This window comes from Leptonotus elevatus, chromosome 2 (genome assembly GCF_054856555.1).
Source record: "Leptonotus elevatus isolate MCC_2025b chromosome 2, RoL_Lele_1.0, whole genome shotgun sequence".
Lineage (NCBI taxonomy): Eukaryota > Metazoa > Chordata > Actinopteri > Syngnathiformes > Syngnathidae > Leptonotus > Leptonotus elevatus.
In genome coordinates, this window is record NC_141240.1 from 39,782,606 (window position 1) to 39,800,338 (window position 17,733).

At 37.7% G+C, this 17,733-nt stretch overlaps 2 protein-coding genes across 3 annotated transcripts in view; both read right to left on the minus strand.

The window, feature by feature from the left end:
• LOC147179989 (rho GTPase-activating protein 4-like) overlaps nucleotides 1-17,733 on the minus strand; it is a 28,622-nt gene that overhangs the window by 501 nt on the left and 10,388 nt on the right. Inside the window, exons 12-21 of one of the 2 annotated variants that reach the window (XM_086067124.1) lie at nucleotides 17,671-17,698; nucleotides 16,979-17,078; nucleotides 16,488-16,548; nucleotides 16,341-16,418; nucleotides 15,890-16,018; nucleotides 13,893-13,998; nucleotides 13,554-13,796; nucleotides 1,697-1,746; nucleotides 1,094-1,325; nucleotides 309-351 (exon numbers count right to left, since the gene is read on the minus strand). In XM_086067124.1, coding sequence (XP_085923250.1) covers nucleotides 309-351; nucleotides 1,094-1,325; nucleotides 1,697-1,746; nucleotides 13,554-13,796; nucleotides 13,893-13,998; nucleotides 15,890-16,018; nucleotides 16,341-16,418; nucleotides 16,488-16,548; nucleotides 16,979-17,078; nucleotides 17,671-17,698 — 1,070 coding nt within the window. Of the gene's footprint in view, nucleotides 1-308; nucleotides 352-1,093; nucleotides 1,326-1,696; nucleotides 1,747-13,553; nucleotides 13,797-13,892; nucleotides 13,999-15,889; nucleotides 16,019-16,340; nucleotides 16,419-16,487; nucleotides 16,549-16,978; nucleotides 17,079-17,670; nucleotides 17,699-17,733 lie in introns of those variants that run through there. The other variant, XM_086067125.1, reaches the window with a different exon arrangement.
• Nucleotides 1,984-13,534, minus strand: LOC147179990 (uncharacterized). The gene is made up of 8 exons (XM_086067129.1): nucleotides 10,279-13,534; nucleotides 10,025-10,187; nucleotides 9,573-9,633; nucleotides 8,438-8,503; nucleotides 6,966-7,031; nucleotides 5,812-5,877; nucleotides 4,033-4,098; nucleotides 1,984-2,735 (listed from the first exon to the last, which is right to left on the minus strand). The coding sequence occupies exons 2-8, from the start codon at nucleotides 10,057-10,059 to the stop codon at nucleotides 2,571-2,573; spliced, it is 525 nt and encodes a 174-aa protein (XP_085923255.1). The 5' UTR covers nucleotides 10,060-10,187; nucleotides 10,279-13,534; the 3' UTR covers nucleotides 1,984-2,570.

The window sequence follows — 17,733 nt, forward strand, 5'->3', positions numbered from 1 at the left end:
TCACAATAGAGTTGAAATTTGCAGTATTAGAGATGTTTCGGCGCGACACATCCGCCCAATTTCGAGTCCATCGGCTCACTTTACAATAAGCAATTTGGCAATTCTTGACTTTGAAAAGTCCATTTAGATGAATGCAATTTTTTGGGGGACAGAACGTATTAATGGCATTTCAATTGAATGCAATGCGGAAAGATGATTTCAGTGCGCGTCCCAAGTGCGGTCACGGAACAAAATGAAACTCTCGCCTTGAGAAAAGCCACAAGAAGCATTTGGGATTGTTCTATTAAAGAGGGCGAAGAAGCACAAACCTTATCGACTTTGATGACATCCTCGGGGAAGGCGTTCATCTGTCTGGAAGAGGAAAAAGGTGGCGGGTGAGAGTTGGGGTTTATTGATCCATGAATTCACCCATCGGATGATCAGAAATACAGTACATTAGTACTTTGGTTAAAAAAAGGCTCATACAGTAAATCTGCCTCAATTGCGAGTTCTCGGAGTTGGCAGTCCAACTATTTTGAAGATTTTTGTTCATACAATTCTTTATTTTGGGATGCAATTCCACTTTCAGCAACTGTTATGCTTAACACTGTCGATTCGAAAGAGAAAACGAAGCGCTTCAAGCTCTGCCTCATTTTTTCGGAATTGCTAAATCATCTATCATCCTGCGTTTTACAGCAACAGAACGAAACAGTTGTAGGTTCATTTTAGAACGCACGTCTTTGGTCGTGATTTTTTTTTTTGAGGGGGGGGAAACGGGATTTGTTTATTGCACACTGATCGGTACACTTAACACAATTTTGTTGTCTTGCTCTCGATGAAATGTTTTTGAACGTGTTTGGAATATTTTAAAGTGTGTTTCAAGGCCTTAAAAAATAGGCGCCATAAATGCTGTAAAAATATGCCTTAGGGAGTATTTCAAAAACGGTCTTTCTGGATTTCACTTACTGCCGGGGAGGATCTGGAACCTAACCCCTGCCATGTAATATGACGAGGTGATGATTAAATATGATGATTTTGATGGTTTCACAGTCAAACTAGGATGAAAATAAGTTTTGTCAGGCCAGTACGAGTCCATTGATATGTTGCTACTCACTCTCTGCGTGCAAAACCAGGAGAGTGTATCCTCCTCGTCCGGCACTGGGGCCCGGTGGGAATCTGGAGGATGACCTTTGCCACGCCCGTGGGCACGCTGCTCCCGGCTGGCCCCGACGCAGACCTGCGGTGGTCCGCCAGTCCACTTTTGTCGGCTTTGGAAGCATCGCTGTTTTTCTGCAGGGCTCCTGTCGCCGAGTTGCTGCGATTGACCGGATGTCCCGCTTCCACTTCTGTCGCACATCATATTATCCGTTCAGTCCGTGTTTCAAAAACATTCATGAGCAAAAATACAGACTGGCTATTGGCCCGGTCTTCATTGATAAAAAAGAAAAAAAAAAGAAAGAAAAGCCAATACAGTCATAATTGCGTGTGTGAAAGGAAGCTTAAAACTGAAAATAAAGTCGTCTCAAATCTCAAATGCTGATTGGCTCTTCGATATAATAATAGCTTCCCACTAGATTTTATTTTTGATGTATTCGAGGTAAATGTTTATTTCCCTCAGCACATCGGATGATCTCTCGGGACGGAATACTAATTGTGATTGGCAATTTGTATTTCTTGGCGAAAGAAAGAAAAAGACGTTCAAATCAAATGAGCTCACCAATTTTGCAGTACTCTGCCTCGCCGTCCCCTTCCTCCACATTTGGCTCACTGAGGGGAAAAAAGCATCAGAAAAAAAAATTTTTCAAGCATGAAACACCTAAACATGTTTGGTTTGCCGTTTGTTCCCAGATTCTAAAAAAAAAAAAATAAAAATCCCCTTACTATATAGAAACCTAACCAGCCTGCGAATAGCAAAAATTAGCACACACACACCCCTACTTGCCTCTGTGTATTATGAGGACATTTTTTCCAAACCGGTTTAATTGTGTATTACAGGGACACCCCTTTCTGCTAATGCCAGAGAGATGGGACTTGCACCCAAAATTTTTTTTTGGGGTTGTCCAGGAGAATTTCACTTCAAAACTTGAAAAAACTCAACACACGAAAAAAAGAAAAACCTGAAAAAATCCGTAATTGTGAGGACATAGATAATGACCTAAATAAGCCACGCCCATTGCAAAAATGGTAATTATGAGGACCAACTCACATTACAAGGACAAAGTTTACACAACACACAGCAACCATGTCACTGAAGTGATTTGAAAGTTCTGGCATTCTGACTTTACACAAACTAAAATGGCATTGATGTGTAATGACTTACCTGATATAAGGACACATTGTTGTACATAACAATACTGTGAAATGCAAAGTCATACCTGATCTGTCCTAAAATTGTAAGTTTTAACATGGTGCTCATGTTACAACTTACAATTTTAGGACAGACTGAAACTGGTATGTTAATAAAACTGCTTCTTATGTGAACAGGTTATCTAGGTCAAACACAGCTTTGTAATGGATAAGCTCGACATGAAACCAGATGCAAAAGAGTCAGTGAACATTGAACATTTTATTCTTTAAAACATGACTACCTCTCATCTTAAAGGATGAGCAGTTTTCTCATAGCTCATTCCTGAAATACCTTCGGATTTCTGAATTTCTGAAACAGGTTCAATGTAGGAAGTGTCCGAAGTACTGTGAGAATCTGGAACATATTCCTCTGCTAACGAATCCTCACTTGAACTGGATACATCAGCAACCTAATTTTTTAAACGAAAACAATTATTACATACATACATACATACACATATTGTCGCTGTTCTGTGAAAAACACTTCCACCATAGGAGCTACCGGAGAGCAGCCCGCGACCTAAAAATGGAAACGTGTTTTTCACAGGACAGCAATGATATCCATATATACAGTAGATGCACACATACTTATGCATATATACAGTGGCTCTAAAATTAACCTGCCATATGCGGGTTAAAATTCATTTTGGCGGGTGGTCATAAATATTTACTAGCTTTACTTCGCTGTTACTTAGTGATGTTACACTCGAAGTAGAAGCTTGAGAAAAGTGTCGAGCGCTCGCGGCAGAAGTAGCTCCCGCCATTGATGGGCTAATGTGCTAAAGTTAATTTACCAAAGGTCTTCATCATCAAGCAGTTTTGCATTTTTTTTAAACGGGATATGTGCCAGATGCTGGAGCAAACTAGAAAAGCATTTAGAACCTAAAGTTTGTGCACATACTAAAGATTATTATAAATCTAGTCACATTTATTCGAAAGATGAGATGAAGCATTTAACAAGAGGGATAGTTAATATGCTTAATCTATGGCATTGCCCCTAAAACAGATATTGTGTGATACAGTCCTTCAGTTACAGTAGACTTTTCTATTTTACCGAGTCAGACAGTCGTTAAGATTGAGACAATTGCTCAACATTTAGCTGCTTGCAACTAAAGATAAAGGTATAAACATGGGTCATAATTTATCCTCTTGACTAAATTATATTCATTCAATGAAAATGCCTGCACTATTAATTCTGGTTGCGTGAAACAAAGATCCATTGCAGATACAAATAACACAGAAGATAAAATACCCATCATGCCAGTCCATTCTAGTGCAGCGAAAGGTCCAAAACATAAAGCACATTTATCCAAGCTTGATACAAGTAAATTAACTACCTGATGTTTACACTTCTGTTTAAAAAAATAAAATAAAATTGATAGCGAGTTCATCTCTAAAATCCACCATAAATAAATTAATGGGAACAAAAGATCACTACAGTGCATAATCCAAATCACCAAACTGCCAACAAATCTTCAATTTGAGATATTTTTAATGTTGACTTGTAGGAATTTTAGTCCCATACAAGCTTATTGTTGGATACAATATTTTGAACGTCTTGGCAATACACATTGCATAAAAAATTGTTGTGATTATATTTGTTAGTTATATAGTTCAGCCCTAGCATCTACTCTACACTCTTCACTCCTAACGTCTTGCTTCTGAAAACTGATTTCAACATCAATATTCAAAAAGAAATCTCGTCACCTGGTCAACTTGGTCTGTGACAGCTACGTCTTCAGCTATGTCTTCAGGTTGTGCTTCAGTTGAAACCTGGTACACATGAAGAGAAAAATACATATAAAATTAAATTCTTAGTAACACGACTGTACCTGTGCATTTACACAGTTACAGTACATACAGAACAATTAATAGGTTAAAGTATTGTAAATGCAAACTCATTTTATTTGCCATTACAAAAATAAATAAATAAATCCTTCTGCACTACAGGTTTGTGTAAATTGGTGACGTCTATTTTTCACAATGAAACAAAAACAAGAAAATACACAGTCCTCAGAGAATCCATACCTGACCAGAGTATGAATTGTATAATAACTCCAAGCCCTCAAAACTTATTTTACAGTCACGGTGTATGAATACACTGTCCTCAGTGTCAGTTATTCACAACTATAACATTGTGAGGACTAAGTATCTGTGAGGGCTGCACAGTATTGACAAAACATGCGACATGGGTGTTTTATACAGTAATGGAGATTATTTCGACATTGAACATGGACCTAAAAAAAAAGGATCTATCTATAGCTATATATTTTTATAATCCAATGAAAAAAAATACACGATAATCCGGAAAAATAAACATGCTCATTGTGATCTAATCTTATCCAATTAAGTTATTTTTTGTTAGTAATGCCCCTCGATACGTTTCTCGTATGGCGATGCGCAATTAAGGTAGTCTCTGATTGGTCAAAGTCAGACTAAAGTATACAATCCAATATTCATTTGTTGCTTGTCTTTGCAATACACATATTGCATGAGCCATTCGTGCGACAAGATATTTTTTTATATATTGTGCCAACGTCTTGCTTCTGAAAAATGTATTTCAACGTCAACATTCAAAAAGAAATCTCGTCACCTGGTCAACTTGGTCTGTGACAGCTACGTCTTCAGTTATGTCTTCAGGTTGTGCTTCAGTTGAAACCTGGTACACATGAAGAGAAAAATACATATAAAATTCAATTCTTAGTAACACACAAGTCTGTACCTGTGCATTTACACAGTTACAGTACATACAGAACAATGAATAGGTTAAAGTATTGTGAATGCAAACACATTGTATTTGCCATTTCAAAAATAAATAATCCGTCAGCACTAATGGTTAGTGTAAATTGGTGATGTCTATTTTTCACAATGAAACAATTAATAGAAAATACACAGTCCTCAGAGTGTCCATACCTGACCAGAGTATGAATTATGAGGACTGTATGTGTAACTCCAAGCCCTGAAAACTTATTTTACATTCGCAGTGTGTAAATACACTGTCCTCAGAGTGTCAGTTATTCACAACTACGACATTGTGAGGACTATGCACCTGCGAGGGCTGCACAGTATTGACAAAACATGCGACATGGGTGTTTTATACAGTGATGGAGATTATTTCGACATGGACCTAAAAAAAAAGATCTATCTATATCTATATATTTTTATAATCCAATGAAAAAAAAATACACGTTAATGCGGAAAAATAAGCATGCTCATTGTGATCTAATCTTATCCAATTAAGTTATTTTTTGTTAGTAATGCCCCTCGATACGGTTCTCGTATGGTGATGTGCAATTAAGGTAGTCTCTGATTGGTCAAAATCAGACTAAAGTATACAATCCAATATTCATTTGTTGCATGTCTTTGCAATTCACCTATTGCATGAGCCATTCGTGCGACAAGATCTTTTTTTTTTTATAAATTGTGCAACGTCTTGCTTCTGAAAAATGTATTTCAACATCAACATTCAAAAAGAAATCTTGTCACCTGGTCAACTTGGTCTGTGACAGCTATGTCTTTAGCTATGTCTTCAGGTTGTGCTTCAGTTGAAACCTGGTACACATGAAGAGAAAAATACATATAAAATTAAATTCTTAGTAACACGACTGTACCTGTGCATTTATACAGTTACAGTACATAAAGAACAATGAATAGGTTAAAGTATTGTGAATGCAAACACATTTTATTTGCCATTTCAAAAATAAATAATCCGTCAGCACTAGTGGTTTGTGTAAATTGGTGACGTCTATTTTTCACAATGAAACAATCAATAGAAAATACAGTCCTCAGAGTGTCCATACCAGAGTATGAATTATGAGGACTGTATGTGTAACTCCAAACCCCTGAAAACTTATTTTACATTCGCAGTGTGTAAATACACTGTCCTCAGAGTGTCAGTTATTCACAACTACGACATTGTGAGGACTATGCACCTGTGATGGCTGCACAGTATTGACAAAACATGCGACATGGGTGTTTTATACAGTGATGGAGATTAAACATTTAACACGGACCTAAAAAAAAGATCTATACATATACTGTATATATACACATACATACATATACATATATACATACTCTATATATATATCTATATCTCTATCTCTATATATATATATATACACATATATATATATATATATATATATATATATATATATATATATATATATATACACATACATACATACACACACACATGCATACAGATATAGATGTATAGATATATATACTGTATATAGAGAGAGAGAGACATAGAGAGACAGATATATAGATATAGATAGATAGATATAGAGATAAAGATAGAGATAGAGAGATCTTTATAATCCAAAGAAAGAAATGCACGTTAATGCGGAAAAATAAGCATGCTCATTGTGATCTAGTCTTATCCAAATGTTATATTTTGTTAGTAATGCTCCTCAATACAATTCTCTTGTATGGCGATGCGCAATTAAGGTAGTCTCTGATTGGTCAAAATCAGACTAAAGTATACAATCCAATATTCATTTGTTGCATGTCTTTGCAATACACATATAACATGAGCCATTCGTGCGACAAGATATTTTTTTTTATAAATTGTGCAACATCTTGCTTCTGAAAAATGGATTTCAACATCAACATTCAAAAAGAAATCTCGTCACCTGGTCAACTTGGTCTGTGACAGCTACGTCTTCAGCTATGTCTTCAGGTTGTGCTTCAGTTGAAACCTGGTACACATGAAGAGAAAAATACATATAAAATTCAATTCTTAGTAACACGACCACCTGTGCATTTACACAGTTACAGTACATAAAGAACAATGAATAGGTTAAAGTATTGTGAATGCAAGCACATTTTATTTGCTATTTGAAAAATAAATAATCCGTCAGCACTAGTGGTTTGTGTAAATTGGTGACGTCTATTTTTCACAATGAAACAATCAATAGAAAATACACAGTCCTCAGAGTGTCCATACCAGAGTATGAATTATGAGGACTGTATGTGTAACTCCAAACCCCTGAAAACTTATTTTACATTCGCAGTGTGTAAATACACTGTCCTCAGAGTGTCAGTTATTCACAACTACGACATTGTGAGGACTATGCACCTGTGATGGCTGCACAGTATTGACAAAACATGCGACATGGGTGTTTTATACAGTGATGGAGATTAAACATTTAACACGGACCTAAAAAAAAGATCTATACATATACTGTATACATACACACTCTATATATACAGTATATATCTATATATATATGTATATATACATACATATCTATATATGTATGTATATATATATATACATATATATATATATGTATATATATATATGTATGTATATATACATACATATCTATATATGTATGTATATATATATATATATATACATACATATATATATATATATATATATATATATATATATGTATGTATATATATATATACATATATATATATATATATACATATATATATATATATATATATATATATATATATATATATATATATATATATATATATATATATGTATGTATATATATACATATATATATACACATATATATATATATATATATATATATATATGTATGTATATATATACATATATATATACACATATACATATATATATATATATATATATACACACACACACATGCATACAGATATAGATGTATAGATATATATATACTGTATATAGAGAGAGAGAGACATAGAGAGAGACAGATATATAGATATAGATAGATAGATATAGAGATAAAGATAGAGAAATAGAGAAATCTTTATAATCCAAAGAAAGAAATACACGTTAATGCGGAAAAATAAGCATGCTTATTGTGATCTAGTCTTATACAAATAAGTTATTTTTTGTTAGTAATGCCCCTCAATACGGTTCTCTTGTATGGCGATGCGCAATTAAGGTAGTCTCTGATTGGTCAAAGTCAGACTAAAGTATACAATCCAATATTCATTTGTTGCATGTCTTTGCAATACACATATACTGTATACATACATACAGTATATGCATGAGCCATTCGTGCGACAAAATATTTTTTTATATATTGTGCTACGTCTTGCTTCTGAAAAATGTATTTCAACATCAACATTCAAAAACAAATCTAGTCACCTGGTCAACTTGGTCTGTGACAGCTACATCTTTAGCTATGTCTTCAGGTTGTGCTTCATTTGAAACCTGGTACACATGAAGAGAAAAATACATATAAAATTAAATTCTTAGTAACACGACTGTACCTGTGCATTTACACAGTTACAGTACATAAAGAACAATGAATAGGTTAAAGTATTGTGAATGCAAATACATTTTATTTGCTATTTGAAAAATAAATAATCCGTCAGCACTAGTGGTTTGTGTAAATTGGTGACGTCTATTTTTCACAATGAAACAATTAATAGAAAATACACAGTCCTCAGAGTGTCCATACCAGAGTATGAATTATGAGGACTGTATGTGTAACTCCAAACCCCTGAAAACTTATTTTACATTCGCAGTGTGTAAATACACTGTCCTCAGAGTGTCAGTTATTCACAACTACGACATTGTGAAGACTATGCACCTGTGAGGTCTGCACAGTATTGACAAAACATGCGACATGGGTGTTTTATACAGTGATGGAGATTATTTTGACATTGAACATGGACCTAATATATATATCTATATAATCTAATTAAAGAAATACACGTACGTGCAGAAAAATAATCATGCTCATTGTGATCTAGTCTTATCCAAATAAGTTATTTTTTGTTAGTAATGCTCCTCGATACAATTCTCTTGTATAGCGATGCGCAATTAATGTTGTCTCTGATTGGTCAAATTCAGACTCAAGTAGGGCCTGGCAATAAATCAAATTAATTGAATAAATTAAATTTAAATTGAATCGTTGAAAATTTGCTAAATCGTGAAATGTATTTTGTCTTCTGGATTATTAAAAGCTGTTGTTATGTTCTGTTACATCCAGATGTTATTGTGAGTTGTAATTTTGCACAAGTGGTGGCAGAATGCTGGATGGTTGGTTTAAAATACTTTTTATTTTATTTTTTGGCCATATCGCTTAGCCTCAGACTAAAGTATACAATTAATCCAATATTCATTTGTTGCACGTCTTTGCAATACACATATTGCATGAGTTATTCGTGCGGCAAGATATTTTCCACATATTGTGCAGCCCTAGTATCTCCACCCTCCACTAATGTCTTGCTTCGGAAAACTGATTTCAACAACATTCAAAAAGAAATCTAGTCACCTGGTCAACTTTGGCGCAGTCTGATAGCTGTGTCTTCATCAGGTTGTGCTTCAGTGGAAACCTGGGGCAGATGAATAGAAAAATACCAATACAATTAAATTCTTACTAAGACTAGACTGCTATAATATAATTTCATGTAATCATGAATGTGCGACCAGTAATTCTAGTATGTCACATGTATGACACAATATCCAAATGTCATAAGAAATCACGATATGATAATTAACATGATATTGTGAGGTTAGCGATACTCACGATAACTGTAAAAGTAAAATAAAAAAACAAGTCACAATATTGTAAAAAATGAAATAAAAAAAATAAAAAAATTATATTGAGAAAATAATGTACTTTTGCTTTTGAGTTTTAATTAATCTTTTATGTTTTGTCAAACCTTGCACGATATCCCCCCAAAAAAACAAAATTAAGTGTGACAACACACCATATAAACATACCATAGTGTTTTTCCATTGTAGCGAAATTCAAACATGAAAACCTTCCGGGCATCATGATACACTCTCAGCCTGTTTTCACGTTCCTGTTTGCTTAGAACTTCTCCTCGATATTCAGTAGGAAAGTCTCTCTTCTGAAAGGAGCAGGAACTGAACACTCCTCGACCTTACAAAGAAAAAAGGATACAACAGAAATATTTCATTATAACAATAATGAAAACTAGACCCATACTAAAGAATATTTTACCAATACTCACCTTTGAATTAATTAATATATTTTATGGTGAAGCCATTCTTGTCTTTACCTAAGGATGAAAAGTATGCTACCTCTTCTTTGGGTTTAACTTTTGCCCTCTGTGGCCTCATGACTGACATGTCTCACTGAAGATAATGATCTAAAGCTATAGAAAAAAATGAGTTTCAATCAGTTTGATAGGTAACTTGGTGCAAATGTCTTGAAGTTGACTTTCAGTGTACCATAATAGCCTGTGCAGTGTGCAGTAAATGTGCCAACGAAAATAAAATACAGTGGATAGCACAGCTCTGCTAAATATTTGCATAAATTAAATGTAATGAACACTAACAGACTTTACTGAAATATTTCTATTGAAAGAACAAATTTAAGTAAACACAAATGCAGCAATTTACCAATACTTCATTTATACTGTACTGGTAATACTAAGCCATTGTATATTTTCACATCAAAAACCAGCCTGTTATTGATTTCCTCTTAAAAATTGCAATTAGCATTCATCTTACTCAACAGACGGTTAGCTCTGCTATGCTAACCGTCGCTAACAGAAGCGTAGCAATTCTAAATAATTAGCTGCATCCATCATAATCAACAGATGGTTAGGTATGCTAACGTAAGCTTAGCTGCACTTACACTGGACTTGCATTATAAATCATTTTCGCGAAAGAGGGAGCAATGTACACAAGCGACCAACAACAACAGGAAAAATTCGAGCTTCAAACCTACCTCATTAGCACAGCTACACGCCATCACATCTCGTGAAGTAAATAGAGCCGGGGGCGGTTCTCTATCGGGGCTGCTAGATGACGTCACTTCCGTACTCAGGGCAATATAATAAATCCCGTTCAAATCAACAAATTGGTTCAGTCGTTGGATTATGAACTTTGTTGATAAGAGTGGCTATTGTTCTATGATTTACAGTGTCAATAAAAAAAAATAGATCACATTTAAAATGAACCCCAAAGGCTCATATATTAAATGAATTACCACAGACGAAAACAAAGGATATTATTGCTAGAATTATAGATCATTTTGTAATCATAAAATGTGATTTCAGTTTCAGTTTTTTAAAAAGGTTTTTTTTTTCATTAACGAAAATGTTTTTTTGCTTTAGTAAATAAAATAACCTTGCTGCTGTCATACAGTTGCTGTCCGAGGATGTTTTAGTACTATACTTTAGTAATGGATGCATGTGTTTTTTGGCAAAATTGTGAGCGAGCCCAATTCCTTGGCTGAGAAGCAACCCTGCAAATGAATGGTCACATGATGCTTTCCTTTTGGCATGAAGCAGGACTGATGGTAGCGCTCACCTTTTCTTCTCCAGACAAGCATTTTTCCGGATGCCCCAAACATTTGGAAAGGGGGTTAATCAGAGAAAATAACTTCAACTCTTTTTTTCTTATTTTGGTCTGTATTTATGGAATCCCCTTTTCACTGGTCACACCAGGCCATCCTCCAAAAGTCTTACTCCCTCACCATGGGTGTAGATGCACTCATACCTGCTTACTGCCATTCCTGAGCAAGCTCTACACTGGTGGTGATGTCCTTATCCCGCAGCTGAATCAACTTTGGGAGATAGTCCTGGCATTTGCTGGATTTTCTTGGGTGCCCTGAAGCCTTATTCACTTAAAGTTTGTAAGGTCACTAAAGGAAATTACTTTAATTTTCATGGCTAATAGGGACTTTGCAATTCATCTAATCACTATAACATTCTGGAGTACATGCAAATTGCCATCATAAAAAAACAATAATAATAAGTCAGCACTGGAGATTTTTAGAAAATCAATGTCATTCTCAAAACATTTGGCCACTGGTGTACAGAAAGATGTTACATTGTAAAGGCAGGGTGGGATGTTAAATGATGAATCAATATACGGCACTGACAGTTTCTCTGTCTCTGCCTCCAGCTGTTCAAAGTGATGTGATAAACAGCTGTTAACCATTGTATATTTTCAAATAAACAACCACTGCAAGAATTAAATGCTGAAATATATAATTAAATGTCATAGTGTATTTCATTATTTAATTTATCTACTTAGGAATTGGTGGCTGCAAAAAAAAAAAAGGCTCTGCGTCTACAGACAAACATTCACAATACACAGCATTTTGAGAAAAAACGGAATTATGGGGACATGTGCGTAATTGTGGGGACAGGTGACGGTCAGCCAATCAAATGCTGTGAAATATACACTGGTGTGAATAATTCATGAAGTGGTGCATTACGAGGACCTTCCTACAGGGGGCGTCATCAAATACACAAAAATACACAAATTCATGTAATTATGGTTTACAAGGACATTGGCTAAAACTTTGGATTTAAGCCTTCTACAGCCCTAGAAGCACTTCTGCATTGAATGAATTATGAGGACATGGGCTGTGTCCTCATAATTCAAAATGTCCTCGCAGTGTTGCGTGTATTCAGGTGACATGTCCTCATAATACACAAAGGCAAACACACCCCCACACACACACACACACAAAATAGCTAATAAAAATTCAATATGCATTGTCCACAAAAAGGGGGGAGGGGTAAATGGGTACCACTCCCCAAAACATTTTTTTTTTTAATATTGACCCCAAAAAAATCTGAATATGCAGATCCATGCGGTAATGCTGTTGAAAACCAATTTTGTGTTATTCATTTAACCCAAAAAATGGGGCAAATGAATCACCTAAAAACAAATTTTGGGGGAATAATTTAATGAATAACTCACCCAAAATTTTGCTGTTACGTGAGTTAGTCATTTGACTCAACAGTTTTTGTTTTTTTTACCCAACTCTTGAGATCATCTACAAATGTACCACATATGGACTCGGTATGGACCTAGTAGGACTCTCAGGTCTGCAGACTTGGATCAATTAGCAGAGCCCAGAGTTCAAAGCAAACATGGTGAAATGACAATTAGCTGTTATGCTGCATTCAAATGGAATACGCTGCCAAAAGAAGTTAAATCAGCCCTGAGTGTAAATGCTTTTAAATCCAGGTTAAGAACTATGCCCCCCCCCATAACTTCGATTAAGTCTTTGAAACATTTCTATTTTTTTCTCATTTTAATAATTTTTTGAAAAACTATTTTTGTGTACTTCACTTTTAAAGTTTTTTAAAGTTTTTAAAATCTCTTCATGTGTTTAATTGCGGCAAACATTGTCCTCATATAAAGAAGCAACCATTTTTTGTCACACAATAACTAACTTTTACATTTAAATGAAATGCTAAATTTAATGCTAATCCTCTTCAGCATTGACACCAACAAATTGAAGTGGCTGATTTTCTCTCACCCGTCATCTTGTTCCAGTGTCATGCACTTCTCGTACACGGGACCTGGCACCTCGGCCTGACCGGGAAAGATGCTCTCGTGCTGGACGATGAAGCTCTTGACCAGGGCGTTGATCTGCGGCTGCAGGGTGACGGCGTCCTGCTGGTCCCGATTCTGGTCCGGAATCCCTCGGACCAGGCTGGGACCGAAGCACACTGCCAGGTTGTACGGCTGCATCATGTTCTCGTCGCTGTATTGCGACACGCTGAGAACATCGGGCAAAATCGCAACACTTGTCACGACGGGGAAACTTTTCGAAACGCAACATGCAATTGTGAGATAAGAAAAGGTTCGCGCTCACTGATGAAGAAAAGCAAAGAGGTATCTCATGACGATGATGAGCGGCTCGGGGTAGGACGAGATGACGCTTTTCAGCTGATCGGCTCTCTCGCCATCGTTTTTTACGTCTGGCAGAGAAAAGTGATTGCGAACAAGCACGACAAGATAATGAGGAATTGTGGGAAATGTAGGAATCAGCAAGGTACGGCAACTTTATTTATTTAGCAGAAGACATACACAGGGCAACTTAATGTGCTTCACACAACCAAAACCACCACACCTAAAACATTTACAAACAGCCAAAGATATTTAAAAAGCAGAAACAACAAATTTAGATCAATAAAGTTGCTAAAAGAACATACATTGACAACAATTTACAAACAAAACATTTAAAGACATTTAAAAACAAAGTAAAAGACCATGTAGTGAAATTGATTTTTAAAATGCCTTCATCAAAAAAACAAAAATTTTTAACCTCAATTTAAAAGCATTTCTACTCAAGGCTGACTTTAATTTTGTTGGCAACTTATTCCATTTACGTGCAGCATAACAGCCTAACGCTGCTTCACCATGTTTCCTTTGAAATCTGGGCTCCTTCTTATGCCGCTTTTTCCATTAGCCCCGCACGACACGCTACCACACTGTACGGAACAACGCTACACGGCCTGCATTGCATTTCCATTAAAGCTGGCGCGCGGCGGGAAGGGGGCGGGATCATTTGAACCGTCCAAGCTAGGCTTGCGCTCACGCAGTGCGAAAGTCGCGGCAACATTGAACCGTATTTACAATTTCACTTGGTTTCACGACCGGCTGGCGAAGCTAGTTCTTAATGGAGAGCTCCGCCTCATTCATTTAACTGCCGCTGGAGCTCTCATTCAAGTGAATGGGGACACACGGCCAGACGAGCGGTGTGCACCCGCGGTTTTGTTTAAACCACAATCATTACAAATCCATACACAAGCACCTTTTAAATTGTAAATATAGTTCAGCGTTGTTCCATCCATCTTCTGCTGCTTATCCGAGGTCGGGTCGCGGAGGCAGCAGGGGAGCCCAGACTTCCCTCTCCCCAGCCACTTCAACCAGCTCCTCCAACGGGATCTCAAGGCGTTCCCTGGCCAGCCGAGAGACAGTCTCCCCAGCGTGTCCTGGGTCGTCCCCGGGGCCTCCCGCCAGTGGAACACCTCTCCAGGGAGGCGTCCAGGAGGCATCCGAACCAGTAGCCCGAGCCACTTCAACTGTCTCCTTTCAACGCGGAGGAGCAGCGGCTCCACACAGAGTCCCTCCCGGATGACCGAGCTTCTCACCCTATCTCTAGGGGAGAGCCCGGACACCGGCCGGGCATAGCCCGAAAAGGCAATGCGGGTCCCCCTTCAATGGGCTCACCACATGGAGGGGCCAAAGAGGTCGGGTGCGAAGCGAGCTGGGTGCTAGCCGGAGTTCAGCGTTGTTGTAAAACATTATTGCATAGACTGTATTGTTACGACTTTGGCGAGGACCGGCGGGCGCCTCTTGCCTCGCTTGCGGTAAAATAAGGAAATGGGCGTGCTCCACGGCGTTGCTGTCAGCCAATCAGATGACAGTGACGACATAGCCCCGCTCGGCCGCAGACGACCGGCGCTGCAGAACCACCTCCGAGATGGTTCTAAAAAGCGGTTTCCTTGTAACCGCTCCGCCCCGATTAAGTCCCATGGAGACGCGGACATCCCGGGACAAAAAAAATGCAGCTTCGGCGTGGAACCGGTCCGGTGGAAAAGCGCTATAACAGACCCGAGTCTGTAGTCCTACTTGGGTTTATTTTCTATTAGCATTTCCTTAACATGACCTGAATTGGGCGAATATGTTGAAGTTGGAATAGTTTGAAACGGGTGAAGAAATGTGGAAGGAGTCAAATGTTGACGCAGAATATGAGGTGTGAAATTTTAAATTCTCCTCAACAAAGTGCATCTATAAGAATTCAAGGTGAAAAACATGCAACGTGACCATTTCAAACAAAGAGAACAACAAAACAATGACACTCACAGGCGCACTCCAGCAGCCGACTGAGGCTGTCCACGGGGAAGAGCGGATTCTTCAAATCTCGGAAATACATCTTGAGCACTCCAGCAACAGAATCCAGATCGGATTTGTCCTCGGCCAGAGGGTTTTCTCCTAAAGGGGGAGCAAAACCAACAACGCTGGGTCCTACCTGAACGTTGCATAAATACACACACCTGGCAAAAGCGCTCTCACCGTGTCTTTAAGTAGATTTGCAAAGACTTGTTTAAAAAAAACGGATTCAACTTCTTTTTCATGGAGGTAAAAAAAGTACAGACTCTGAAGCAAAACTGAATTTTTACACCAACAACCTTGCTGTGAACGGAGGAGCTCGCTTACAAAAAGCGCTCCACCGTGACTATTTCTCCCAAAAGTGACAAAAACATCTTGCAGCTCGACCCAGCCCCGATGAACACAACACAGCGGAAAACCCTACCTTGCTCAAACGCGCCCCTCAAATTGTTGACTTCCACCTGCGAGCCCGACACCCGAAAAATGCCTTCGTGGTGGAGGCCTGCGGAAAGGAGCCACAAATAAAGGAGGCGCACCTCGGACTCTGCCAAAAGTCAGTCGACGGGCTCACCGTTAAGATTGATGAAGCGGATGCAACTTTCCACCACAAGTGGAATCTGTTGACCGGACGCCTGCACGACATATGAAGGAATACAAAATCATGCACAAGTAGTCTATTCTCAGTTTGGCATTCATTCATTCAAATACGGTATTTATGACCCCCCCCCCCCAGAAAATAAAGAAGTGGTTGTGTACTCAACCAAACGGAAAGCAGAAGGTTTTTGTTTGTTTGAGGGAGCTTCCGCCACTACAGACCGAGAAGAGAGAGCGAGAACGCGCCTGCATCCTTGCTAATGCTAATTAGCCACATAACACCGGGGAGGGAAAAATGGGCACTTTTTGGCTTATTTTCACTCACTTTTGTTGCTAGCAGTTTAGACATGGATGGCTAACGCTGTGTTGAGTTATTTTGAGGGGAAAGCAAATTTCCAGTTAAACAAGTTGTACACTGTTAATGTAGCAAAGTCTAATTGCATTTATAGAAATGCTAAATTGCATTACCTGCATGAAGGATAGCATGTCACCATTGAAAAGGTTGTGGTTGTGCAACAAAGTGCTGCCGGAAGGATTTTTTCGAACACGTGCAGACTTCCCGTTGTGTCTGTAGAGAGAGACAAAAAAAAAAAAAAATGCTTGCCTCATCCCATTATCACAAGTATGTACTTTATATAACAAACATTCATCATACTCCAAATTTGGATCTTTTCTGGTATCGTTCTTGTTTTTATTTACATAATACACATTTGTCTTTACTACTGTCAACATCCCAGTAGATTTAACGCACCACTTCTCTCTATGCACATCCTTGAAAAATAAATAAATAAATAAATAAATCATCATTTGCCACCGTGTCATTTGCAGCAAGGAGATACACATGGGAGGTGTACCTAATGATGTGTCCGGTGTGTGCATACACTCAGCCCATCTCTGACATTTCACATTGGAGGGTAGCATTAAGCTTGCCGACTTTCAAAAGACGAAATGCCATAGTTAGGCGGGACATTTTTGCGTTACATGATATCGTAAATTATATTACATTTCTTCATATGTTGAAGACTGTTTGAATGAGTTTAAATGTGTTTAGTAGTGTGAAACTTTTTTTTTTTTAATGGCCGGTTAATCGTGCATTTTTTGCGGATGTGTGTGAAACGGATCCCCCGCCATAAACGAGGGTTAACTGGTACAGTACTTACCTTGGCAGATGTCTGTTTGATGTTTGCCCTAAGATACGGTGGAACAAAAAGCAATGAAGTACC